The sequence below is a fragment of the Anolis sagrei genome, chromosome 1 (assembly GCF_037176765.1).
Source record: "Anolis sagrei isolate rAnoSag1 chromosome 1, rAnoSag1.mat, whole genome shotgun sequence".
NCBI lineage: Eukaryota > Metazoa > Chordata > Lepidosauria > Squamata > Dactyloidae > Anolis > Anolis sagrei.
Window position 1 is genome coordinate 237,422,530 of NC_090021.1, and position 27,097 is coordinate 237,449,626.

The 27,097-nt window shown below is 42.5% G+C and overlaps 1 protein-coding gene across 5 annotated transcripts in view; it reads right to left on the reverse strand.

Moving 5' to 3' along the window:
- The window catches only part of RAB3IL1 (RAB3A interacting protein like 1), a 52,494-nt gene that overhangs the window by 18,726 nt on the left and 6,671 nt on the right, over positions 1 to 27,097 (reverse strand). For all 5 annotated transcript variants that reach the window (XM_060770551.2, XM_060770542.2, XM_060770559.2 and 2 more), the window contains exons 2-4: positions 7,116 to 7,368; positions 5,974 to 6,069; positions 3,664 to 3,741 (exon numbers count right to left, since the gene is read on the reverse strand). In XM_060770551.2, the coding sequence (XP_060626534.2) occupies positions 3,664 to 3,741; positions 5,974 to 6,069; positions 7,116 to 7,368 (427 nt within the window). The remainder of the gene's footprint in view (positions 1 to 3,663; positions 3,742 to 5,973; positions 6,070 to 7,115; positions 7,369 to 27,097) is intronic.

The following is a 27,097-nucleotide window of genomic DNA, read 5'->3' on the forward strand; positions in this document are numbered from 1 at the left end:
TGTTGTCAGCATTAGACAGCCATCAGGAGTCTTTTCTGGAGAAAGAAACACTTTGTGCAGCAAGCAACATCCAAAAGGCTGGCAGTCATTTCTGCCTGCAGTAACATTCCAAAGCCACATGAGAAAAAAAAATCAAAAGGCAGTAAAATAAAATAAGCCATTCTTTTGAAGCAACATTGCTCCGGCAGATTATACAAATTTCTGGTGATCTGATCATAACTCTGTGTGTGTGTGTGTGTGTGTGTGTGTGTATGTGTGCAAAAAGAGGGAGGGAGAAGAGAAAAAGAGAGAGAATCCCATTGGACCTGCTATGGTTTTGGCCAACTTTTCCTCCTGTCAACAAGAAGAGGGGAGAAATTAAAATGTCAAAACCTTTTGGACCTCCAATTAACAGTTCTCAAGAATCTAGTGGAATAACTAACTGAATACACCCTAAAATTCAGCTATGTAAATAGACAAAAGAGCTTTTGAGTGCTTTGCTCTAGCCCTGTCAGCAGATGGTGCTGCAGTTACGCAACACTGGGATCATTTTATTACAGATGCCTTTTACTAGTTACAGATCCCTTTCAGAAACTTTTACGGCAGTACCTTGAAGTTTTGGGGGATACAAGAAGTTCTAGATAAGCTGGTTCTACCAATCTCTGGCAAGGAATGTACTACAGAGACAGTTACAGCAGCAAGAATTTGTTGATCTTCGGTGTCCCCTCTCACACAGAAACTTGTTCAGCAAGACTCTTCAAATATCTGAAAGCCTGTTGCATAGATGAGGACAAAGATTTGTTCCCAGTGACTCTATGGACACAATTAGGGCTTGTAGGCTTAAGAAAGCACGGGGTAGATTTTGCCTGAGTTGCTGGAGAAATATCTTGACGGCCAGAGTTTCAATACAGGACTTTCCCTCTTGTTCTGGAAGCAGAGGTAAGATAGCTAGCAATCTGGTAGGGATGCTTTAGATCCTGAGCTAACTGAGCCAGAGCATGAACTAGCCACCCTAAAAGCCCCACTATGACACTCAGCAATTCTGGCCGTACGTGTGAAAAAGTCCTAAGAGACCATCTACTACAGTGCTAACTTGTTTTTCATTTCTTATGTGTATGCATATTCATTCAGATAGTCAAAAGAGAATAATAGAATCAAAGAGTTGGAAGAGACCTCATGGGCCATCCAGTCCAACCCCCTGCCAAGAAGCAGGAATACTGCATTCAAATCACCCCTGACAGATGGCCATCCAGCCTCTGTTTAAAAGCTTCCAAAGAAGGAGCCTCTACCACACTCCGGGGCAGAGAGTTCCACTGCTGAATAGCTCTCACAGTCAGGAAGTTCTTCCTCATGTACAGATGGAATCTCCTCTTTTGTAGTTTGAAGCCATTGTTCCGCGTCCTAGTCTCCAAGGAAGCAGAAAACAAGCTTGCTCCCTCCTCCCTGTGGCTTCCTCTCACATATTTATACATGGCTATCACAACTCCTCTCAGCCTTCTCTTTTTCGGGCTAAACATGCCCAGCTCCTTAAGCTGCTCCTTATAGGGCTTGTTCTCCAGACCCTTGATCATTTTAGTCACCCTCCTCTGAACACATTCCAGCTTGTCAATATCTCTCTTGAATTGTGGTGCCAGAATTGGACACAATATTCCAGGTGTGGTCTAACCAAAGCAGAATAGAGGGTAGCATGACTTCCCTAGATCTAGACACTATGCTCCTATTGATGCAGGCCAAAATCCCATTGGCTTTTTTTGCCGCCACATCACATTGTTGGCTCATGTTTAACTTGTTGTCCATGAGGACTCCAAGATCTTTTTCACACGTACTGCTCTCGAGCCAGGCATTGCCCCCCATTCTGTATCTTTGCATTTCGTTTTTTCTGCCTAAGTGGAGTACCTTGCATTTGTCCCTGTTGAACTTCATTTTGTTAGTTTTGGCCCATCTCTCTAATCTGTCAAGATTGTTTTGAATCCTGCTCCTGTCCTCTGGAGTATTGTCTATCCCTCCCAATTTGGTGTCATCTGCAAACTTGATGATCCTGCCTTCTAACCCTTCATCTAAGTCATTAATAAAGATGTTTGGATCACTCTCTCATTAATGTGAAAATGCATTCCTACAACTATTAATTTTCAGTAGTCTCCACCCAATATACTCATCAACTCCCATTTTAGTAAATATCACATTTTGCTTTCCCTGTCCTCTGCCCTTCAGAAACTCTGTGCATCCTCATTACAATGAAAACACCAAGATACACATCTCTTATTGAATTTCTTGCATATCTATGATTGTCATATACTCTTCTGCCCAAAAACCATTTGGATCTGTGTCTGAATGAAGCATTGATCCAAACAGATCTGCCAAGCAATGCCAATGAACCCCTTCCTAATCCATAGTTCAAAATGTCAGATGGAAAAGTTTAGAGTCATCTAGGAATTCTATTAGGATGGATTTGTCTGGAACAGGGTTGGAAGCAGCACATATATTCCAGACTCAAAATAGTTGAGAAAGTGATGATAAAAAAGCAGCTATAGCCTCTCATCTTTGAGTGGAAACAAGAACAAAAAGCAGGGGCACAGGAATTACTAGAGTAAGGAAAAACATATTCCTATCCAGGAGTCCATCACTGTCCTCTCCAACAACATGGACCCTTTTTTACGAGTTATCTCCACACAGAAAGAGGGACAGAGATTGTGATCATTGACACAACCACATATTGTATGCTCTTCTCGCTCTGGCGTCCAACATCTTTACATTTCTTGCAGTGTTTGAAAAGTGAAATCTGCAGACGAAGAGCTGAATAAATGTAGTGCCCATGTACAATTAGAAAACCTGATCACATAGTGTGCATCTACACTGTAGAATTAATGAAGTTTGACACCACTTTAGCTGCCATGGCTCAAGGCGGTGGATTCATGGTGATTGTAGTTTCTCATGCCAAAGAGTGATGGTGACACACCAAATTACAACTTCCAGGATTTCACAACATTGAGCTATAGCAGCTAAAGTGGTATCAAACTTCATTAATTCTACAGTATAGATTAGGCATGGGCAAATTTCAGCCCTCCAGGTGTTTTAGGCTTCAACTCCCACACTTCCTAACAGACATAAGGAAAGCTGAGCGAAGGAAGATAGATGCTTCTGAACGGTGGTGTTGGAAGAAAATTTTGAGATATCCAACCAGTCCATACTCCAGGAAATAAAGCCTGACTGCTCTTTGGAGGGAAGGATATTAGAGGCAAAGATGAAGTACCTTGGCTACATAATGAGAAGACTGGAAAGCTTAGAGAAGACAATGATGCTGGGGAAAATGGAAGGAAAAAGAAAGAGGGGCCGACCAAGGGCAAGATGGATGGATGGTATCCTTGAAGTGACTGGCTTGACTCTGAAGGAGCTGGGGATGGTGATGGCTGACAGGGAGCTCTGGTGTGGGCTGGGCCATTATGTCACATAGAGTCAGAAGCGACTGAATGAATAAACAACAAAGTATGCTGTTAGGAATTGTGGGAGTTGAAGTCCAAAACACCTGGAGGGCCAAAGTTTGCCCATGCCTGGTGTAGATGCACCCATAGGCTACCAAACCATAGAGAAAGAGGCCTCCTTACACAGGCAATCTGCCACATGCATGAGAGGGGGAAGCAGGCCAGGATGTCAATATGACACACTCCAAGGCAGATTAGGGCTCACCTTCCCTCGGGCTTCCCTCAGCTGTTTTTCTGACGCAGCCTGTTTGGTGTTTGCTTCCCGTACCATCTTATGAGCTTCCTGTAGCACAGAGAAAAAACACAACAGATATACACTTGCACACAATGTAAATGAGTTCTCAAAATCAAATTATAATATGGCTCCCCTACTTGAATTATAGCACTAGAACAAGCTTTTCATAAAATGCAAATGGAGTTAAACTTTAGTAACTAAAGCACACAGCCTCTCTGATACTGATGTAGAAATATCACCTTTTGCAAAGATCAGCAACGTTAACAAAAGCATAGACACGTGTGACAATATAAAGCAGAATTCCCATAATCCAAATTAAAAGAGGTGTTTACATGAGAAATATTTTAGATCCAACCATTTAGTGAAATACAGTGTGTGTTTTCATGGCCAAGAAAAAAAGAAGCTGGGGAAATGTTAATTGAGAATATACAGGGAATATTCTCATCAAGGACAATTCCCATTATGCATCAGCCAATCTATGCATGTAACCAGTGATCAGGTACTCACATGGCTTAGGATGTTATTCAGAAATGCCCTCTTACTTCTCCAGACAGTTTCATGCTGCATTTATAATTTTGTTGGCTTCAGATTATTATTATTATTATTATTATTATTATTATTATTTTGTATTTACATTTGATTATCTTTTGTGTACATGTGCAAATTGCCCAGAGAATATCAATAAAGGATTAATATAGAAATATTTAAAATAAATATGTAATAAACAGTGTTAAAGATTCTGCATTTGATGAGACCATAGGGATAATAACATAAAAACAGGGAGAGACCTCTTCACCTGGAATTCCTATAACTTAGAGTAGCTGAATTCAAGGATGCTGAACATGCAACCTACCAAAGAAGTCGAAGGGTCACCTGTTTCTTGCCAGCATTGTTAAAAGTAAGAAATGATGTGTTTCACTGCAGTCAAACAACATTTTTGGGCTACATGTTGCACAACACTAGCTTAAGATATTGATTCTTGCCAAATGGCAAGAAAGAATGCCATCACCTATTGATTAGAGAGAAGTATGGTAGAACTTCCATCTGCTGTCACTTACAGAGAATGTCCTACCAGCTCCATCTCACGTTTGTCAGGGCATCAAAGCCTGATGTCTTCCATGAAGCTTTAACAAGCAATAGATAATAAATCTATTACAGGATAAACTTTCATGTTGTGATGAGCGAGAGGGGAAACTGGCTCCCATGCAATTGGCCACAGGTGTTTTTAAATCTACAAAAACCTATGTTATAAAAAAAACCTGTTAGTCGTTAAGATACCGCAAAATTCCACATCATTTTTGTTTCAACAGAGTAAAAAGCTACCGCCTTGGTAAAGGTATCCATTGTGTCTCCATGATCATAAAAGCTAGTACTAGGTTCCAGAAAGAAGTAGTGCATATCCATGAGTTGGAGGAGAGTTCTCTTAATCCAAAGTATCTTAAATTAAGGACAATGAATACACCATATACACTCATGTATAAATCAACTGCATATATAAGTTGAGGGCAGATTAAGGAGTCAAAAATATGAAATTTGATATGACCCATAGATAAGTCGAGGGCTGTACCATAGAGAGGAGAAAACAGTACTGCTGTCTCAGGGAGCAGCCACCTCTGGCTGCGAGTGCCATTTCCTTGTCCAGGCATTCCAAAGGCCCAGAAGTGGTGCCAGGATGGAGAGAGTAGAGGGGGTTGGTGCTTCTTTTTGGATTTCCAGGGACAGACTAAGATTTACCTTTTGCTGCTCAGAGAAGGGGATGGCTGCTTTCTTATATAAAAGTCAAAGTATAGTCCTCAAACTGATCTAGGGATAAATTGCCCCAGGTTTTTGGGTTGCTCTTCATTACAATTTCTAGACCTATACATGAGTATTTTGTTCTCATGAACATTGGGATGCTTCCTAATGTTGGAGAAAATGCATCTGCCAGAATACTATCTAAGCGGAGGAACAATGGTCATTATATTAGCTTTGAGAAACCAATCTCTATTTTGAAGAGACCAGTTATCAGCAGTTGAACTACAAGATCACAGAAAGAATCTGATTACAATCCCTGAATGCTATTCTGGATTTTATGGGAGTGGTGGAGGATGCATGGTTTGAGGCTGAGAAGAAATGTGTCTGTAAAGACACACCACTCAATGTATATGTCAGACTTAAGAAAGCCTTAAACTTGGTTCTGAAGGGTCAGTAATATATATTAAGTATTCAGGTACCAACTCTAGGTTTGAAAGAAAGCAGTACTTCAACCACGCTTGCTGTTAATTTAGAAGAAAGGAGTACCTCAAACAAGCTTGCTGTCAATTCCTCCAGCTCCTGCTCCAATTGCTCTCTGACTTTTGAAAGTCTCTCACATTCTTCATCCTTCAACTTCAGCTCCTGCCATGGAGAAAACACAAAGACATGGAACGGCATGCATGGGGCAAAGATTAACTGACACAAAATGCCCCATTCCTTTAGCTCACTTACGCCAAGTATGGTAATGTTGATACTTTCATTTTCTTGTTTTACTATGTCTAGTTTCCCCTGATTCTCACATCCCATAATCCCATAATATGTGTTGTGTTGCTGCAAACTTTTCTTTTACCTCTGAGCAACCAAGAGCTTAATATCCTTTTGGCTTGAATCATATTGTATCAACTGCCACAGCACAATTCATTTTGTCCCAGTAGCTTGATGAGTGCTAGCAGTCTGAGAAATTCATTTCTGGCACAACCTCTGTCATTTTGGATTGTCTCAACATAGGATTTTTGAGTTTACCATGCCTCTTTCTGAACAGTACTAACAGGCATTAGCTATGCTACTACTGTTGTTTCTGAAAGATCTTCCACCAGTATATCTCCACACTACTAAGGCTGCCTAGTAGCTGTTTGCCACAATTATTCTGACTCCTCAGCAAAACTATGCTATCTCTTCCAGCTGGCCTACCCAGACAGTCTTTAAACATGAATTTTAAATGTGTGTCCTTTGTTTAATCTCTTTTGTGTATTTTAATATGTATTTTATAGAGATACATTTCAGTGTTTAACTTTTATAGAGGTATATTTTAATATGTGTATTTGTGGTGTTTTTGCAGTGCTTATGTGTTTTAATTGTTCTGTAGCCCACCTCGAATCATGAGAAGAGGAAGGTAAGAAATAATAATAATAATAATAATAATAATAATAATAATAATATTCCATTTCAATTGTCATGGTTTCATCCTATGGAATACTGGTATTTGCAGCTTAAGGAAGGATATTTGAGGAACTACAGCAAGACAATGTCTCACCAAAACTACAAGCTCTGAGATTCCACAGAAAGTTGAATTGCAAATGTAATGCTTTAATCATACACTGTGAAAGAACAGCTGATATATGCATGCGGAGCATACAGCAACATTGGTAGGCAACTGTCATTTCCTTTATTCTTAGTAATGTCCTTACCTTCTGAGCCCTATGGAGCTCTTCTTTCAGGAATTCAGACCCCTTCTCACGGATCTCCACCGAAGAGCTGCGCAAGCGTGAGACATTCAGCTGAGCAACAGTCTGGTTCTCATCTCCACTGCCCAGGTCTTTGATGGAAGGGTCCATTGGGTGCTGTCGTTCCTGACCTCTATTTGCTGGAGCAAGAGGTTTCCATTGTCCCACTACTGGCTGCTTTGAGAGCTGTTGCCTGGTCTCCTCAAACTGGGCCTGCCTATAGGAAAAAGACACATTAGCTTTGGATTCACTAAGAAAAGTCAGTTTTAGGCATAGGTAACGAACCTGATAAAGTACGTTCCTTGCCCCCAGATCATAAAACTTCCAGCTTCTTAAATATTTCATGGAGGGGTTTTGGGGGGTGGGGTTGCTACATGTGAGGTGAGCTAAGGAACAGGCAGAAGAGAGATCTTTGACATTCAAGAAGATGCATCTTAGTTAAGCAGAGACCTTCCACCAGCAGAAAGAACTCTGAATGCAACTCATGGAAAAAGTATACCTGCCCAACCCAAATGGAAAATAAACAAAAGAATCTAAATACAATAAAAGTGGCGAAAATGTAGTCCACAGCAATCTCTGAAGCTTGAAAGAACCTCTTTTAAAAATGGGATGGGTGGTAAAATTGGGAGTTTGAGTTTAAGTGAGAAATTAGTCTAGGATTTGAGAAAAGTATAGTTAGAAACAGGGTTTCAGAGAGGTTTGAGTTAGTCAAGGGTTGGAGCCAGAGAGAAGGGAATTTGAGTTGAGTTGTTGATAAGGATCTGATAAGGAGATTGTATGGTGCTTTGAATGAAATAAATAAATATCCTACTGTATTATGTTTAAAATCTATATTTAAATATTTGCTTTTGTTTTCATACATTTTAGACCTCTGGAAATGCTATCAATCTGAGAGCTTGAATTCAGGCAAAGCATTGAAGATAGCGGATGGCTGCTCATTGAGAACAGAAGTTGCATACGTCCTCACAAATACCTTGAGGGCATTTAGGCAGACTTCTCAGTGGGTGACATATAGGTGGGACAAGAGGAACGCCTTACTTTCTGGAAGATCAGGGGAATGATAGTGAGCACCGTAGAAAGTTGGGGAAAGCCATAGCAATGGGATAAAAGGTGAAACCAGAATATAAAGGGTAGAAAAGCTCAATGTTTGGCACAGTAGTTTGAACTGCCTGAGAGGAACTGCCACTGCAGGTAGCAGTGTAATGCAATAAAGGACAGCATCCTCACAAAGGGTGATACTAGTAAGGAGATAACTTCCCCAGCTCCATAATTGCATGCAAAGTGCTTTTACTTCCCTCTTTTTCCCATATGTCCCTCTCAGTTCAAGCAGTACAGCTTTAATTAGAGAACACTAAGGAAAGGACACTGCTTGGTGGCAGGAACACATACATTGCCTATAGAAAGCTGCAGGTGCCATCCTGGCATCTTAAGGGAGGACTAGGAAAGACTCCAGAGATCCTGGAGAGTCACTGGCAGTCAATGGAAACAAGAATGAAGAGTTAGAGGTCACTTCCTATCATCCATCTACACCAAATACACACCACCATACAGGATGGGTGTTTCCTTTAAAAGCATCCAAATAGTGTATTGAGAGCTGGAAGTGATCCCAGTCAAGAAGAGTTTGCAGCTCTGAGTGCCAAAAGCATATTAATAAATCCTGGAAGGCCCACCCCTGTTAGCTGTATCTGATTCTCCTTTCTAAGCAATGTTTAGATTTCTTCCTCGAGTTCTGGAGGACAGAAAAAAAAAGGACACAAGGGTCTCAAGCAAACAAAAATAATCTATTACACTATGTAACACAATTTTTGTTCCTGGATTACAAATGTCATTTCCTAATTAGTTCTATCATAAAAACATGGAAAACATTTATTAAACTGCAATAAACTTTGTTTTGGCAGGACATCCTGCAGCACATTTTGCTATAATTTTTCATTGAGTATCTCATAGGACCTTTCAACACAGCCATAAAACCCAGAATGTCAAGGCAGATAATCCACATTATCTGCTCTGAACAGGATTATCTGAGTCCAAACTGCCATGTTATCCATGTGTGGAAAGGGTCATAGAGTCTCAACCAATTCAACACAGTTTGTGGCAGCCACAAAAACAAAGTTTCTGGAGTATAACTACTTTCAAAATAAGTACCACACAATTAAACAGTAAATAACACTTTCAAATTAGGAACCGGGGGGGGGGGGGTTGAATCCTTAACACACACATCCCGAAACCCCCTCTCTGGCTACAGTCCTGTGTGGGGTCTTATACCATTTCATCAGTATTTTCCTTGTATTTCTTTCATCTTTCAACATTTAAGTTTTTGGACGGAATGTTTTGATTGAAGTGCTCATTTGTCTTCCTTCTGATATGTGATCTGCCTGGTTGGTGTGTGTGTGTCCACGCGCACACGCACACATGTCAGCATTATGAGCATTATGCCAACTGATTATCCATTTTCTTGGTTATGTTTTGGGTGAGGGACACTGATAGATATTCTTGGTATAAAATCTTTTTGATATATAACAGAGTAGAAATATTAACCATGCTACTATGAATAATAGTAATAATAAACCATAGTGTTGCTTTCAGCTAAAGTAATCCCCCTGCATTAACTCAATTTACTTAAGTGTTGACACATGAAACTATTCAATGAGTTTTGCATCAGCACTCTATGCCTGGACAGCAGGCTGAGCAGGCACATGGGTTAACTAATCACAAAATTCTCCACTAGTGGACTATCTAATAATCAGCAAGGGATTGTAAAGCAATGTAGTGTGATCCAAGCAATGCTACTGTTGTAGTTACAATAAAACACTTGTGCCCACAAGACTGGCACTCATGGTTTCACCACTTGATTTACACAATACACTGAACACAATAAAGAAACAAAATATTTGCAAGTAGCCCAAAAGGTAAATAAACAACAACAAAATTGTACTTGTTGGTTACATAAATAATCACCCCCTTACCATGAGACTTGCTACTTTATGTTTTATGCAATAACAGAACAGTGTTGAGTGTCTTGTGTACATCAGTCAGTAACAATGCATGTTAAATCCATGTTAGTGTCAGGTTCTCACACAACAAAATGTGGAAAGGTCAAATCAGTGAACATCTGGACATGGCACTATTCATAAATCAGCATTAGCAATTTATTTGTTGTTGTGTGTCTTCAAGTCCTTTCCAACCCTTATGGTAACCCAAAGTTGTGCTGATAAATCAATTAAGGAACTCTAGCAATGACCATATCCGCAGTGCTGGTCACTGTGATTTTCCTTTACAATATGTATGATGTGTGCAGATATATATTCTGTCTTTTAGTTTCTTTTCTTTGTTAAAACAGGATATAGCTCAGCTGTCTATCAATTACAGTACTATAATTTTCAGAGCTGTCTGAATCCCTTCTTCACATATTTTTTCTGCCTCTTTATTTTGATCAGTTTTTAGGTCAGGCTCTTTCTTGCCCCTCAGCACATCCAGGCCACACCAGTAAATATCCAGTCCAATTCTTTGCTTACTCACTCACTTAAGAGGGCATCTGCTTGCCTTGGCACATACTTCTTAACCACTGTAGCTAGCAAAGGAGAATTATGTGGAGAAGGCAGGCTTTGGACACAGCTGCAATTTCCCCGATATCAGCTTCCTAAGATAATATACCAGCCTCATGGCATGCATGTCAAAATATGTGTGTTTTAATATAAAACAAAGGGGGGAAGAGAAAAATGAAACACAAAAGAGACTTTGTGCAAATGAAGATGGAAAATCTTAAGCAGAAGCAGCAGTTTAAAGAGACAAAAATGCTCACAGGAACTAAATGCTGGATTTGGCCAGAGGCTCCTCTCCCAAATAAAATACCTCCTCAGGAGGAGAACCCAGGCTTTCTTTGTCCCATTTTTTCATCTACAAAATAGGAACAGGCCGAGTATTTTTCCCCGTACAAAGCAAAGGCAAGCCTCAACAATTTTTTAAATCCTTCTATTAAAAAGTTTGTTCCTTAAACATAAATAATTGATAACATCACAATTGCTGAATGCATACAGACACATATACATACACTACAGACAAGAAAAGCTGAATAAGAGAGGAAAACCCAAGGAGGAGAAGGTCTGAAAAGAGAAGAATTTTACTGCTATTGAAAACCATGAGAATCAAACAGAAGAAAACAAGTTCTCCCAAAGCCAATGGCATTACATTTCAGACAGAGTATGGCCAATATCTGAAAGAGGTCTGGAATGAGTCAGTATATGTTATCTATATAACCAGCCCTGTGATCTCACATTCCTCCTCACGAGAAGAGGCAACAGCAGAACACTCTTCCCCGAATGTGTCAGTTCAAATTCATGCAACCTACATTTTTAACAAGTAGCAGCCCACCAGCCCAGAAATATCAAAGAAGATGTTATTTGATTTCTTTAGATATGTAAATGGGTATCTTGGAAGACAGTAGACAGATCTGGGGAGTTCTGAAGTACAGGATAGAAAAACAGAGTAAAATAGCCTTTATTTTTCAAAATTAAAAGCCAGAATAATAATTTATATAGGACAGCGACAAGTAAGCGGCTTTGCCAAAAAAAAAAAAAAAAAAGCTGCCAAAACATAACAAAAAGGATATTTAATCTGGCTATCTTTGTTCTATGTAATATTCCGATTCTTATTCCAAGTAAAATAGCATGCTAGGAAGCCAAAGATAAGCAGGAATAAGGATTGAAGACAGAGGCAGCCCTAGGTAATTTTCGACGGTAAGCAAACAGTATTTTGGCGCCCCCCTCCCAACCAATCACTGATATATATTTTCTGTTCGTCCTGGGAGTTCTGTGTGCCATATTTGGTTCAATTCCATCATTGGTGGAGTTCAGAATGCTCTTTGATTGTAGGTGAACTACACATCCCAGTAACTACAACTCGCATATGTCAAGGTCTATTTTCCCCCAAGAGCGCCCCTGGGCAAAATCAACTATACTGCAAATGCTTACTTCGCGTAATGGGTTGAGCTGCCCCTGACTGAAGATGTACAAATAATACCACGACAATAAGGCTCAAAACCTGCGGGCTTATACTAAAAAGATCAAAAAAGCTCCACAATATACAACATACAGATGGATAATAGTCATAACGATCAATAGAATCATAGAATCATATAGTTGGAAGAGACCTCGTGGGCCATCCAGTCTGACCCCTAGCCAAGAAGCAGGAAAATCACTTTCAAAGCAACCCTGACAGATGGCCATCCAGCCTCTGTTTAAAAGCTTCCAAAGAAGGAGCCTACACGACATTCCGGGGCAGAGAATTTTACTGCTGAATGGCTCTCACAGTCAGGAAGTTCTTCCTAATGTTCAGATGGAATCTCCTTTCTTGTAGTTTGAAGCTATAGTTTGGGAATAGTCTTAATTGCAAAATTTAGCAAAGCTCTTGGAGTACGCTCTGAGTCACCTTCAGACTGATATGAGCAGGGTAGAAATAATGCAAATAAGCAAATAAATAAATAAATAAATAAATAAATAAATACAAATCCCAACGATCATCCAGACTGGAAGATTCTTGGAGTTGTCCAAAAGTTAACTTTTCTACATTTGCTTAGTTGTGGTAAAAAGCAGAGGCTCCTGTGTTTCCCACTGCCTTCGGTTTATAACCAGTGGCAGAGCTTTCCAAACTGTGTGTCGTGACACATTAGTGTGTCACCTGCAGTGTGTAAGTATATCATGCAAGTGTAATGAGAAATGACAAAAATCTTGGAAATGTATGCTGTTATCCTACAAATCATATATTTTTAAAAAAATATAAATGAAATGTTTTCATGAGATATTTTGTGTTTTCATACATTTTGTTGTTACAAATTATCTATGTGTCCATATCTCTTATAAGGAATTGGTTGAACTTCCGGTTTGCTAGTAAAATTGAATTACTGTGTTGTGAAATGATGCATGTCTAAAAGTGTGTCACCAACATGAAATACTTGAAAAGCTCTGACTGGTAGTATAGTTTTGGAGTTCCCGATAATCTCTATTGCAAACATCCCATAGAGGGTATATCTTCACTGTAGAATTAATGCAGTTTGACACCACTTTAACTGCCATGGTTCAATGTTATGGAATCCTGGGGGTTATAGTATAAGTGCAACTCACCAAACTGCAACTCCCATGATTCCACAGCATTGAATCATTGCAGTTAGTGTGGAATTGCATTAATTCTACAGTGTGGATGCATCCAGAAAGGCCAAAAGGATAAAGGGCTGTTGTTTTGAAACAATTTCTGGCACTTTTCATCTTTACCAGCAATAAGGCTTTAGACTGCAAGACAGCTTGTGAAAATGCATCACTGCTGGGAAAATTTATTTCTTCTCTAGTTACTGTGGAGATTGCAGCTCAATTCACAAGGAACAGGGGAATTCATGCAGGATGTCAAATGACATCACATTTGCTGCTAATAAAAAAGTCCCAAGGATTTCACACTGTGAGCTCTGATTCCACTCCACCTCTGCTTGTGATGACAAATAACAGGGAAAGCAGTCTGTCGTAGGCTGATTCAAGATGCTATTCAATGCAAACAATTCTTAGGCCTCGGTTTGAGTTGAGAATAATATGGACAGCAGCAGATGATAAATATTTTTATTTGAGATGCATAAAGACGGGAATAAAATGTCAGATCATGCAAAAGAAAACGGGAAATACATAATTGGATAATATGTAGTCTCAAACCTGTCGCTTTATGAAGCTGTCCAATTAGCATCATAAAAGGCTTGGATTGATGTTGAGAAATTAAACCCTCAGAACAACAAAATGTAATGAATTCCACTAGAAAGCCTTTAATGGTTCAATAGTGAGGGAACAGAGGGGGCGTTTGACAAGCTAATTCAAGCTTTTAGTTGGAATACAGGCTTTTTGGGATAGTTAATATTTTCAGTGCAAAAACCCACAAAGGCCTAAAATGAAGAAGAATGTTTTTAATTGAACCCAGTATGACACTGGGACAACTGTAGCCTTTTATATCTTGTTGGAAAGCATCTCCCATCACCCTTCACCTTTTGCTGTCTATAGTTGATGAGAAATGATCCAGCAACACCTGGAGGGTCAGATGTTCTCTTCCTATTCTATAGAAATGAGGTATAACTGCACTGGAGGCAAAGGAGTCCAGCTATGATCTACCTGCCACCCTGCCAGAGAGAGTGTGTGCTTGGTGACTAGGATCTGAAAAAGAAGAAGACAAGGAATTGACAAATGTTGGCGCTCTCTCTCTCTCATCTTTCTCCCAGCAACCTCTAAAACAAGCCTGCACAACCTGTGGCCCTCCAGGTGTTTGGGACTTCAGCTCCCAGAAGCCCTAGTCAGCTTGTCCAATGGTCAGGAATTCTGGGAGCTGACGTCCAAAACACCTGCAGGACCACAGGTTGTGCAGGCCTGCTATAAAGGATTCCCCAAGGCTCAGGGAGCCTTTTTGGAATGATGTGGACTATTCTGATGCGGGGCTGAAAAGGAAGACAGATTGCTGTATTACTGGAATCGTTCATGGAAGGTATTTGCTCCTCCTCAATTTCAGTAGTTCCCTCTTCCCCCTCAGTTACTGACAGAACAATGCATTCTATACAGGAGGCTGGTTTAGTCAATTTGGAAAGCCAGTAAGTCATTTCAATTGAGGTTTTTCTGGATCCAAACCAACATGCTTTGCATTTTTCTTTTCTATCCAGTTAAAGGCATGAGAAACTTCAGGAATGTTGCCATTGCTCCATAGGAGCAATGAGGAGGCTGAAAGTATATTGCTTTACCATATGCCCAGGATTATATGAAAACCATCAAGGAAGAAAAATCAGAGAAGACATCACCAAATTTACAAGCATGCCAAGGGTGACCCACTTAGTAGAATTTCATCAAGAGCCCCCAGGGGCGAAATGAGCACAATGAGCAGGACTGAAAACTAAAGACGGACAGGTCAGGGGTCCAAAACTGGAAAGAGTGTGGATGAGCTCCCTCTGTCAGCTCCAGCTCCCCATTGGGGACATGAGAGAAGCCTCCGACAAGGATGGTAAAACATCAAAACATCCTGGCATTCCCTGAGCAACATCCTTGCAGATGGCCAAGTCGCAAGTCGCTCCTAGCATGAAAAAAAATATCAAGATGAAAAGCAAGCTTGACTTGCCCTGAACTCTACAACTTCATTGTCTACTGCAGCTCCCAATCTGCAAGGCAAATTGTGAACAGGTTCTTATTATGGCTACTTTACAGAAAACCTACCCTAATTGATAATCCCTAACAGTATACAGTAAGTCCTCCATGTTGACTGGGGCTAGGGGCAAGGACTCCAGTGAAAAACCACAAATAAAGAAATTGCTAAAACAAATAACCCAATATTATTATTATTTATTATTTGCATTTGTTAACCGCCACTCTCAGCCCGAAGGCGACTCGTGGCGGTGTACAGAAACACAGAACATGAAGACAACAGTTACAATAAATCAGGATCATAACACACATCTTACTGAACACACAACTAATTAAACTAAAAATCCGCTTCGTCTTGTTTGGGTCATAATCAGTCTCGTCGTCTTAGTCCATTCCGGTGGTCATTCCAAAACACAGCACTTAATTGAAGGCCTTTTCGAAGAGCCAGGTTTTCAGGCCCTTACGGAAGGCCATGAGGGAGGGCGCCTGTCTAACTTCAGCAGGGAGGGAGTTCCACAGCCGGGGGGCCACCACCGAGAAGGCCCGCTCTCTAGTCCCCGCCAAGCGTGCCTGTGAGGCAGGCGGGATCGAGAGAAGGGCCTCCCCGGATGATCTCAAGGTCCTCGTGGGCTGATAGGCCGAGATGCGGTACTCAAGGTATTTTGGGCTGGAACCGTTTAGGGCTTTGTAGGTTAGCACCAGCACCTTGAATTGGGCCCGGTAGCTAATCGGCAGCCAGTGGAGCTAGGACAGCAAGGGCGTTGTGCGCTCCCTGCGTCCTGCTCCGGTTAACAACATGGCTGCCGCGCGCTGGACTAGCTGGAGCTTCCGGGCCGTCTTCAAGGGCAGCCCCACGTAGAGAGCGTTGCAGTAGTCAAGGCGGGATGTGACCAAAGCGTGTACCACCGTGGCCAAGTCAGACTTCCCAAGATACGGGCGCAGCTGGCGCACGAGCCGAAGCTGTGCAAATGCTCCCCTGGTCACCGCTGAAACCTGGGGATCCAGGCTCAGCGATGAGTCCAGGGTCACACCCAAGCTGCGAACCTGCGCCTTCAAGGGGAGTGCGACCCCGTCCAGCACAGGCTGTAACCCTATACCCTGTTCGGCCTTGCGACTGACCAGGAGTACCTCTGTCTTGTCTGGATTTAATTTCAGTTTGTTCGCCCTCATCCAGACCGTCACAGCGGCCAGGCACCGGTTCAGGACTTCGACAGCCTCCTTAGTAGCAGGTGGGAAGGAGTGACAGAGTTGGACGTCATCTGCGTACAGGTGACACCGCACCCCGAAACTCCGGATGATCTCACCCAGCGGCTTCATGTAGATGTTAAACAGCATGGGGGACAGTATGGAGCCCTGAGGAACACCACAGGTCAAAGGCTGTGGTGTTGAACAGGAGTCCCCCAATAACACCTTCTGGGTACGACCCTCCAGAAATGACTGGAGCCACCGCAAAGCGGTGCCCCCAAGACCCATCTCTGCAAGGCGTCCCAGAAGAATACCGTGGTCGACGGTATCGAAGGCCGCTGAGAGGTCCAGAAGCACCAACAGGGACACACTCCCCCTGTCTAGCTCCCGGCGGAGATCATCCACTAAGGCGACCAAGACCGTCTCGGTACCATGTCCCGGTCTGAAGCCAGACTGTGCCGGATCCAGATAATCCGTGTCTCTCAAGAATACCTGGAGTTGTGAGGCCACCACGCTTTCCATGACTTTGCCCAAGAAGGGAAGATTGGAAACAGGCCGAAAGTTGTCAAATTTAGTGGGGTCCAGTGATGGTTTCTTCAACAGCGGCTTTATAATAGCCTGTTTTAGGCTCGCTGGAATCGTGCCTTCCCGAAGGGAGGCATTCACCACCACCGTTACCCACTCAGCCAATCCCCCTCTGGCCTCTTTCAGAAGCCAGGATGGGCAGGGGTCTAGGATGGACGTGGTAGGTCTCATTCCTCCAAGTATCTTGTCCACATCCTCGGGTTTCACAAACTGAAAAGAATCCATCAAAATAGGACAAGCAGGTGCTTGTGTCACATCCACAGAGACTGCATTTAATGTGGCGTCCAGCCCAGAACGGATCAAAGCGACTTTGTCTGCAAAGAACCGAGCAAATGCTTCACAGCGCGTGTCCGAGTTGTCAGGGCTCCCACCTGAAGTAGGGGGAGTTAAAAGGCCTCTGACAATCCGAAACAACTCCGCCGGACGGTTTTTTGCAGACGCAATAGTGGCCGCAAAGAAAGTTTTCTTTGCGGCTTTTATTGCCGCGGCATATGCCCTTAAGAAGGACACGAACCGTGCTCGATTTGGCTCGCTTGGGTCCGAGCGCCACACGCTCTCTAGTTCCCTCTTCCTTCGCTTCATCGCTGCCAGCTCCTCAGTAAACCAAGGAGCTGGTTTAGCTCGGTTACTTGAGAGGGGACGTTCCGGAGCGATCCTGTCAATTTCCCTGGTCATCTCCCCGTTCCAGAGAGCGACCAAGGCCTCGACATGGTCACCTACCGAGGTGGCGGGAAAATCCCCAAGAGCCATCAGGAATCCGTTCGGATCCATAAGCCTCCTGGGGCGGACCATCTTAATGGGTCCTCCACCTTTGCGGAGGTTAGGGGGCGCAGTGAGCCTAAATCTGATCAGGGAGTGGTCGGTCCATGGCAACGGAGAGATGGACAACTCCTCCACACCGCCACCTTGCTCCCATCCCTGGCAGAAAACCAAGTCCAATGTGTGTCCAGCACAGTGGGTGGGGCCAGTTATTTGTTGGGACAGCCCCATGGTTGCCATGGCAGACATGAAGTCCTGAGCCGCTCCTGAGAGGGTCGCCTCGGCATGGATGTTGAAGTCCCCCAGCACAAGAAGCCATTGGGACTCCACCACCAGGCTCGAGACCACCCCCGCTAGCTCAGGCAGGGAGACTGTAGTGCAGCGAGGTGGACGGTACACTACAAGAATCCCTATTCTGTCCCGGTCACCCACCCTCAGGTGGACGCATTCGAAATTTGTGGTCTGCGGGATGGGGCTCCTGGTCAGATGGATGGAATCTCTATAGACCACTGCGACCCCGCCTCCCCGTCCTCCGGCTCTCGGTATTGTATTTTATACAATACAATAAAAAACTTCATTACGGTCACTGACCAGCACAAAGTGGGGCACAAGTGCCATGGGAAGGGAAACACAGTATAAAATCTTGCTGATTAAAAGGTCGACATTTCAAGCCTGGGTTGGGGTGAGGTCCCAACCGTCAGCCCAGCTTCTGCTCACCTAGCAGTTCGAAAACAGTAATGTGAGTAGATAAATAGGTACTAGTTTGGTGGGGAGGTAATAAAAGGCACCCATTCAGACATGCCGGTGATTTGATCTGGAGAGCATCTAAAGACAACAAAGCTTCTTGGCATGGAAGATGGAGTGAAAATACACGTCCATGGCTAGAGTCGAGCACAGCCTTCAGATGCCAGAGATGGAAAAAGATGGGAAGCCTTTACTTCTATTTATGTACTGTCTTTGTTAATTGTATAATGGCACTGAATGTTTGCCATATATGTGTACTGCAATCCGTCCTGAGTTCCCTCGGGGAGATAGAGTGGAATATAAATATAGTATATTATTATTAGAAATCTCTAGGTCTTCCTAGGTCTAGATATTCCTAGAAGATACATTTTAAATCAAATTGTGAATAATTCTAAACTTGTCCTGTGACAGGTATAGCGCTGCTACATATAAACTTACAGAAACTAGGGGAATAGCAACACATACCACCAGTTATTTGTGTCACAGTCCCTACATTGGATATTGCCATATTATTCTGGTAGACATTGGAGAAACAGAGATGAAACAACAAATGTCAGTTCCTGTATGGCTTTTACAGATGTCAGATATGCTGAACCAGCATTTCCAACTGTTGAAAATGTTCCTCATTTGGAAAAAAATGCTTAGGTCATTATTATTTCAAACTGAAGATGAAGCTGCAGAGTCAGCTTCAGAGCATGCCCAAGATCATGTGGCAAGTTTACAGTAGGGCTGGAATTTGCACCTTGGCTTTTCAGGTTCAAGGGACCCATACAACCTTCAGGTGTTCAGATGAATTTCAATTTTTCTTTAGTGTGCTGCAGGCTGAGTTAGGAAATACCATGTTTCAGCCTTAGGTCCTAGGAGGCAAAGATTCCTTGTTCAGGGCTGGCTTAAGACATTTTGGCAGAACAGCTAAGAGGCTTCATGATGACAGCATCATTCAAGTGGGTGTGCAGTACTAAATTCAAAAAAGTTGTTGTGGAACTTGAATAAGAGAATTCTCTGAGTACCTCCTCTCGTTGTTGTTGTTGTTGCTGCTGTTGCTGCTCTGTGCTTTCAAACTGCTTCCAACCTACAGTAACTCTAAGACAAATCTATCACAGAAGAGACTTGCCACTGCCTTCCTCTGAGGCTGCAACTTGCCCATTGTCACCCAGTCAGTTTCATGGCTGAGAAGAAATTCAAACCCTGGTCTCTCGAGTCATAGTCCACTACTGCAACCACTACACTATAGTCCACATGACTCAAACTGCCGCCTACCTCCTCTCATCCTTGGCAGTGAATACTATCACAAATGGAATTTCCTGCCCTCCATCTATATCTGGCTACACACTAGTCAGATATATTTCTACATTTTAAAGCGTTTTAGTTTGCACATGTGTATATTCAAAGTGAAAAATGAAAGTTCATAACTGGGTTACTGTCAGTTTGCTGGGCTGTATGGTCATGTTCCAGAAGCACTCTCTCCTGACATTTCACCCACATCTATGGCAGGCATCCTCAGAGGTTGTGATTCCAACCATGAAAGTCTTCGACAACACAAGTTTATAATTCTTCGCTGCTTTCCCTGCTCCCAAAGGCTGTGAGGTTATATATTGGTCAGCCCACTTTGTCCACCTCTCCTCTAAAAAACCCCAATATTAATATGTTGTGTTAATGACATAAAGTTTGCCACCACCCTCCTTTGTCATCTGCTTTTGTAAAAAAAATAATTGCCTCATGAAGACGTCTGTGGTATTGGAAGCTTGCATAGAGAATTGTGTGCAATTTTGGTTCATCTAACAAAGATGCACAATAACAAAGACACTCACATTCTGCAGCCTGATACAATTGTTTCACTGTGCTTTACTTACTTACTTACTTACTTACTTACTTCATTTATATACCACTTTTCTCAGCGTTTGGGTGACTCAAAGCGGTTAACAATAGCAAAATTCAACGCTCAACATCATAAAACAGTTAAAAAACAATGACATAATAAACAATGAATTAAACATAACTATAACATCTCATTAGTGTCTCATAGTTTAATCAAGATCCAATCTCATAACCTGTTGTTCCATATTCCTATATTCAATACACTGCCTATTCAAATGCCTGCTCAAATAACCAGGTCTTCACTTTCGTCCGAAATGCTAATAGGGAGGGGGCCGATCCAATTTCTGTAGGAAGGGCGTTACACAGCCGAGGGGCCACCACTGAGAATGCCCTGTCTCTCATCCCTGCCAGACATACTTGTGATGCAGGTGGGACCGAGAGCAGGGCCTCCCCAGATGATCTAAACGTCCTAGCTGGTTCATAGGAGGAGATGCGTTCGGACAGGTAAGTTGGGTCAGAACCGTTTAGGGCTTTATAGGCTAATGCCAACAGTTTGAATTGTGCCCGGTAGCAGACTGGCAGCCAGTGGAGCTGGCGCAACAGAGGAGTAGTATGCTCCCTGAGCGCCGCTCCCAGAGGCGGCCCTAGGTAATTTTCAATGGTCAGCAAACAGTATTTTGCCCCCCCCCCCCCCAACCAATCACTGATATATATTTTCAGTTCGTCGTGGGAGTTCTGTGTGCCATATTTGGTTCAATTCCATCATTGGTGGAGTTCAGAACGCTCTTTGATTGTAGGTGAACGATACATCCCAGTAACTACAACTCACATAACTCAAGGTCTATTTTCTCCCAAGAGCGCCTCAAGAGCGCCCCTGGGCAAAATCAACTATACTGCAAATGCTTACTTTGCGTAATGGGTTGAGCCGCCCCTGGCCGCTCCTGTCAGCATCCTGGCTGCCAAATGTTGGACCATTTAGGATAGCTAATCGCCTGAGTCCAATCTTCCAAAATTTCAGTTCCCTTTGGTACATCATATGCCATAAGTTCCCAAAGAAGTCATTTTTATTCTCTAAACCGTGTGCATATACACTGGAGAATAAATACAGTTCAACACCACTTTAACTACTATGGCCCAATATTATGGAATCATGGGAATTGTAGTTTCACAAGGTCTTTAGCCTTCTTTACCAAATAATGCTTGTAGCTCATCAAACTGCAAATCCCAGGATTCTATAACATTGAACCAGGGCAGTTAAATTGGTGTAAAATTGTATTTATGTTACAGTATAGATATATATACCCTAAGAAAAGGTTTACATCTGAATTCAAACTTTATAGACACCCTGCACAGGAATAAGGAAGAGTACCACTGGTCACTTTCCCTGGCCTGGTTGAAAAGGGCCTCTGTCCGCAACAGTTTCCTGTGAATAGAAGAACTGCCAAGTGAGCAAAATAGCTGAGGTCCTAAATCACTTCCTATAGAAAAGCTAGAAACGAGTGGTTCGTATCAAAAGTCTTCCTCTCATTCCCATATGTATTTCTTCACTGCCAATTCTCTGGGAATACTTTAAAATTGCTTCTTAACAGTCATAGCCACAAACTCCTCAATCTCAAACTTACCCCACACTTCTAAGAACTACAAGGTGTCCATTTGCTCAAACAGAAATCACATGTTCCTCCACAAATATGCAAAACATTGGGTTAGAAATAGTTTCTTCAACTAACAATCTTGTCAAAATAAAAAACCAGGAGTCAAAAAGATAACATGGTCCTGGAAGAGTTTGTGTTCCAGTACTAATTTGAAAAAAGCTATGGTTGTTTTCAGGCAGCAAGCCATTGATTTAATTATTATTTTTGTGTAACCTATTTATTATTAAAGCCCTATGTGAACTCAAAACACTGAACTTTTACCAAACCTGTGATTTAGTGCCTCTATAGGTAATGAGGAGCAGACCTAACAGTAATTTTCCTGTACTTTCTCAAACAGGGGCCCATTCACATTGCACAGTTTTAATACTAGCATTCAACTTTAACTGCCATGGTTCCTACCGAAGGAATCCTGGGGTTTATAATCCAGTGGGGCATCAGAGAAATTCTATGACTGAAAATTTATAAATACTCCTCCCTATATATTCCAGGATTTGACAGGACAGAACCATGGTGGTTAAAGTGAAATTGCGGTGCTATCATTGTGATGTGTGAGTGGCCCCACTCATTCCCATTGAATTTACACCATACACTTCTTACTTCAGGTCTCAGTCCCTTCAGGTCTCAGTCCCTCAAAACATTTATTTATTTACAACATTTCTACCCCACCCTTCTCAACCCCCCGGAGGGGGGGGGGGGGACTCAGAGTGGCTTACACTGGCAACAATTCAATGCCACAACAAATATAACAACTATAACAGCAATATATAACAATAAATAAAACAATAGATTAAAAACAATTAAAACATTATTATCACAATCATATATCATTTCCATCATTATCACAGTCATGTAGTCCAGTTCGACATCCAAGGTGCTGTCATGCCTGCTGGCCAAAAGTTTGGTTCCAAAACCATGATTTTAATTTCTTTCTAAAAGAAAGGAGGGATGAAGCCAACCTGAGCTTGCTGGGGAGTGAATTCCACAGGCGGGGGGCACCACCGAGACGGCCCTGTCCCTTGCCCCCAACAGCCGTTTGCAAAGCTGGTGGAACCGAGAGCAGGGCCTCCCCGGACGATCTTAAACTATGAGGTGGAACGTAGAGGGAGATACGTTAGGACAAGTAAGCTGGGCCAGACTTTAGCTTAGCCTCTGATATCTGCCTCTGATTTTTTGAAATAAAATTGCAACCAATTTGTCTATCTGCAGGTCAAAGGTCCATCCAAATTAGTTCTGACAATAACGGATGGCTATGGCTCTCCAGAATTCCAGGCAAAAGGCTTTCACAGTCATTGCTCAAGATGCCAGGGACTGAAGCTAAGGTCTTCTGTGAGCAAAGCATGTATTTCACAAACACTATGAAAATGGAACAAAGCCACCCTACAATATAGTCCTTCAGTACCAGGTGTCAATGACAAAGTGTCAAAGGTGACCAATCACGATAAAATAGTGAAGACTAGAGACATCACACTGGCAATGAAGATTTGCATAGTTAAAGCAATGGTATTCCCCATAGTAATGAACGGATGCGAGAGCTGGGCCATAAGGAAGACTGAGCAAAGGAAGATAGACACTTTTGAACTGTGGTGTTGGAGGAAAATCCTGAGAGTGCCTTGGACCACAAGAAGATCAAACCAGTCCATACTCCAGGAAATAATGCTTGACTGCTCACTGGAGGGAAGGATATTAGAGGCAAAGATGAAGATTTTGTTTCATCTTTGGCCACACAATGAGAAGACAGGATAGCCTGGAGAAGAGAATGGTGCTGGGGAAAATGGAAGGAAAAAGGAAGAGGGGCCAGATGGATGTTATCCTTGAAGTGACTGGCTTGACCTTGATGGAGCTGGGAATGGCGGAGCTCTGGCGTAGGCTGGTCCATGAGGTCATGAAGAGCTGGAAACAAATGAACCAATAAACAACAACAAACCAGGTGTCTAGACTCAGGGCTTTTCAGCCATATTCATGTCCACAGAGCACCAATATTAGCCTAATTTCTCTTAACAGTCCATTTCTCAGACTGTTGTTTGAACTGCCACCAACTGAAACCAATCAATTTAAAGATAAGGCTTACATAATGCCCTGGTGGTACGGTTACTCTGCATTAGCACTTACAGAGTTGGGTTGGCTTATCAACCAGGCCCATAGCCAGGATTTTGATTCGGGGGGGGCTGAGGTTGATTCGGGGGGGGGGGGCTGAGTCTGAGTGAAAGAGGGTCTACCCTAGCAAACCTTTTGGTATATGGGATATATTGAGTGTGGTGATCAGATCATGATATGAATAAACATAACAGTTTAAATAATGCACCAGTAAGGCCTTCTCGCGGACCACCATGAGAATTTGGGGGGGGGGGCTGAGGCCCCCCAAGCCCCCCCCCCCCGGCTACATGCCTGCTATCAACATTAGCATAGACAGGTCTACCATAAAGGCAGAGAATTCACACTTATGGTCATGAAACAAAATCTTATCTCTGCAGGCTGGTAGCTCCCCTAGTGAACTGTTTCCAAGATGCAGCAGATTGGGGCACTGGGAAATGACATGCCATCTGTGGGAATGCCTTGAGGCAAGCAGTTATAACAGGACATCAGCAGGACTCTCCAGATGTCTGTCCTTAAGGCACCCCATGACTGGAAGAGTCCTACAGATATCATTCCCAGTAGAGAATTTGCTGCGCCTTGGAAATGCTTTGATCAGAATTCCACTGAGTGGCAGAGGTAAGTCTGCGGGAAAGCATCATGAGCTGTAACTATGACAAAAGAGTTCCATCACTTTAGTTACAGGGATAATACAGACTTCCGAAAGTCGCACTTCAGTAAATTCACCCCATGATTTTGTGGCAGGGATGCTCCTCTTGCCTAATGTCCTGGCAAGATTTGGGACCTCAACTAATCATTCTGTAATTTAGATAAGAAGACCAGAGGGCACACCATGTTATTTGCCAAGTGGAAACTGCTAGTTATTTTTTAAAAACCAGATTCTGTAGAAATAAAAAGGGGAAGATGAAGGGAAAATGTGCAGGTCTGCATTTCATTACCTTTGGGGGCGGGGGGGGGGGGGGTGTCTTCTAATTCCCAGAATTGCTCTGGCAGGACAAATTGCTTACAAGTAATTTCTAGCAGAATTTATATATATATATGTCATATTTGACATGTGGACCATCCAAAAGGGTCTCAGTTTTTTTCCCTAAAGCAACTCAGAGGCAAAAATATACCCTTGCCAATGCAAGAAATAAGCCAGCCTTTCTTTGTCCTCTGGCTATCACATGTACTGCAGAAAAATATACCCAACTTACATATCAAAGCACAATGCATTTCTTTGGCCCCTTGTCCACTGCCATATAAAATCCACATTATCTGCTTTGAACTGGATTATATAGCAGTGTAGATTATCTGATTTGATAATCTGGATTATATGGCAGTGCAGAAGGGGTCTTTCTTTCATTTATCCAAAGCGACATGTTGTTAGGAGGGAAACTGCAGACTATCCACATTTCTCCTATATAAATAAATTCATAAAGACATATAAATGAATCTCCTAGCGTGCCGAGCTGCATTAAGTATTAGTGCCAAGTCTGAGAATAATGTCCGAAAAGATATATTCACTGGCACCTTGCTTTGTTTTAATCAGGTAACAATAGAGCCTTGCTTTCTTGTTATATTGTATGTGAATTGCTGCAATATTCAATTCAAAGTTTAGGTAAAACACTGGTTTAGAATGGGAAGCCTTTGGGTAAACTAAAATGACAGAAACATTAAACAAAAAAATGTGACAAGATTACCTTTCTTCCTCAACAGCTATCACCCCCCCCCCCCTGGGAAAAATAATATATAAGACACACACCTCACAAATAGACTATGCAACAAACTATCCAAATAGAGGTGGGTCTTGATTATGTTGGACTGCATTCCTGAAATCATAACATAAATTGAGATTGAAATAAAATGGGGAGCCAGTTGCCTAAGCCTAAGGAATCATTGGAGACCGGGGCAGTGTGTCCAACAGAGCTAAGGTAGTCCAAAAATCACAAATTGTAAAGAAATTGAAAGTATGACACATCAGAGTGCACTTTTTCCACACTGTGACATTAATGCAGCTTGACCCCACTTTGACTACTATGGATTAATGCTGTAGGATCCTGGGAATTGTAGTTTTACAAGGCTGTTAGCCTTCTCTACCAAAGAGTGCTGGTGCCTCACAAATCCAAGGATTCCATAGCATTGAGCCACTGCAGTTGAAACAGGGTCAAACTGCATTATTTCTTCAGTACAGATGCACCTTAGACTTCAATTCCAGACAATGACTCCAGTTGTTCACACACACAAAAACACACCACCTAAGCAAGCAGGTGAACCTCTTCCAGCCACATCAAAACACTAAAATTCCAGTTTCTTCAAACTGTCAGATTCTCCTTCTAGGCAGGTAAAAGAAAAGCCTTCCTCCAGGTTGCAGTTCCTTCAGTCCTCCTCATGCTTCCCCATCTAAGCAGGTAAAGGGAACCCCTTCGTTTACCTAGCCAGTCTGAGTCCCTCTATGGAGGTAAAGAATATCGGGAAACAAAAGTTTTAAACAAATAAAATAAATAAATTCTTCCCAGCAATGCCAACATCTCAGTACCTTTATCTACTTCTCCACTACCCCAATCAAGATACATAAAACAAACTCAGACTATTTAGCTCATATCAGCATTAAACACGGGAGTCCCTGGTGACACAGTGGGTAAAACCCTTGTGCCAGCAAGATGGCTGACAACAGGTCGGTGGTTCGAATCTGGGGAGAGTGGGCGAGCTCCCTCTGTCAGCTCCAGCTCCCCATGTGGGGACATGAGAGAAGCTTCCCACAGGATGGTCAAAACCTCAAACACCCAGGCGCTCCGTGGGCAACGTCCTTGCAGACAGCCAATTATCTCACACTTGAAGCAACTTGCAGTTTCTCAAGTCACTCCTGACATGAAAAAAAGGATTCAACACAACCTCATTCTCTCTCTTTGCTCCCACATCTCATTTAACTGCACAGGCACACTGTGAAGGCTATGCATTGTGGTTAAGGTATTTATTTCTG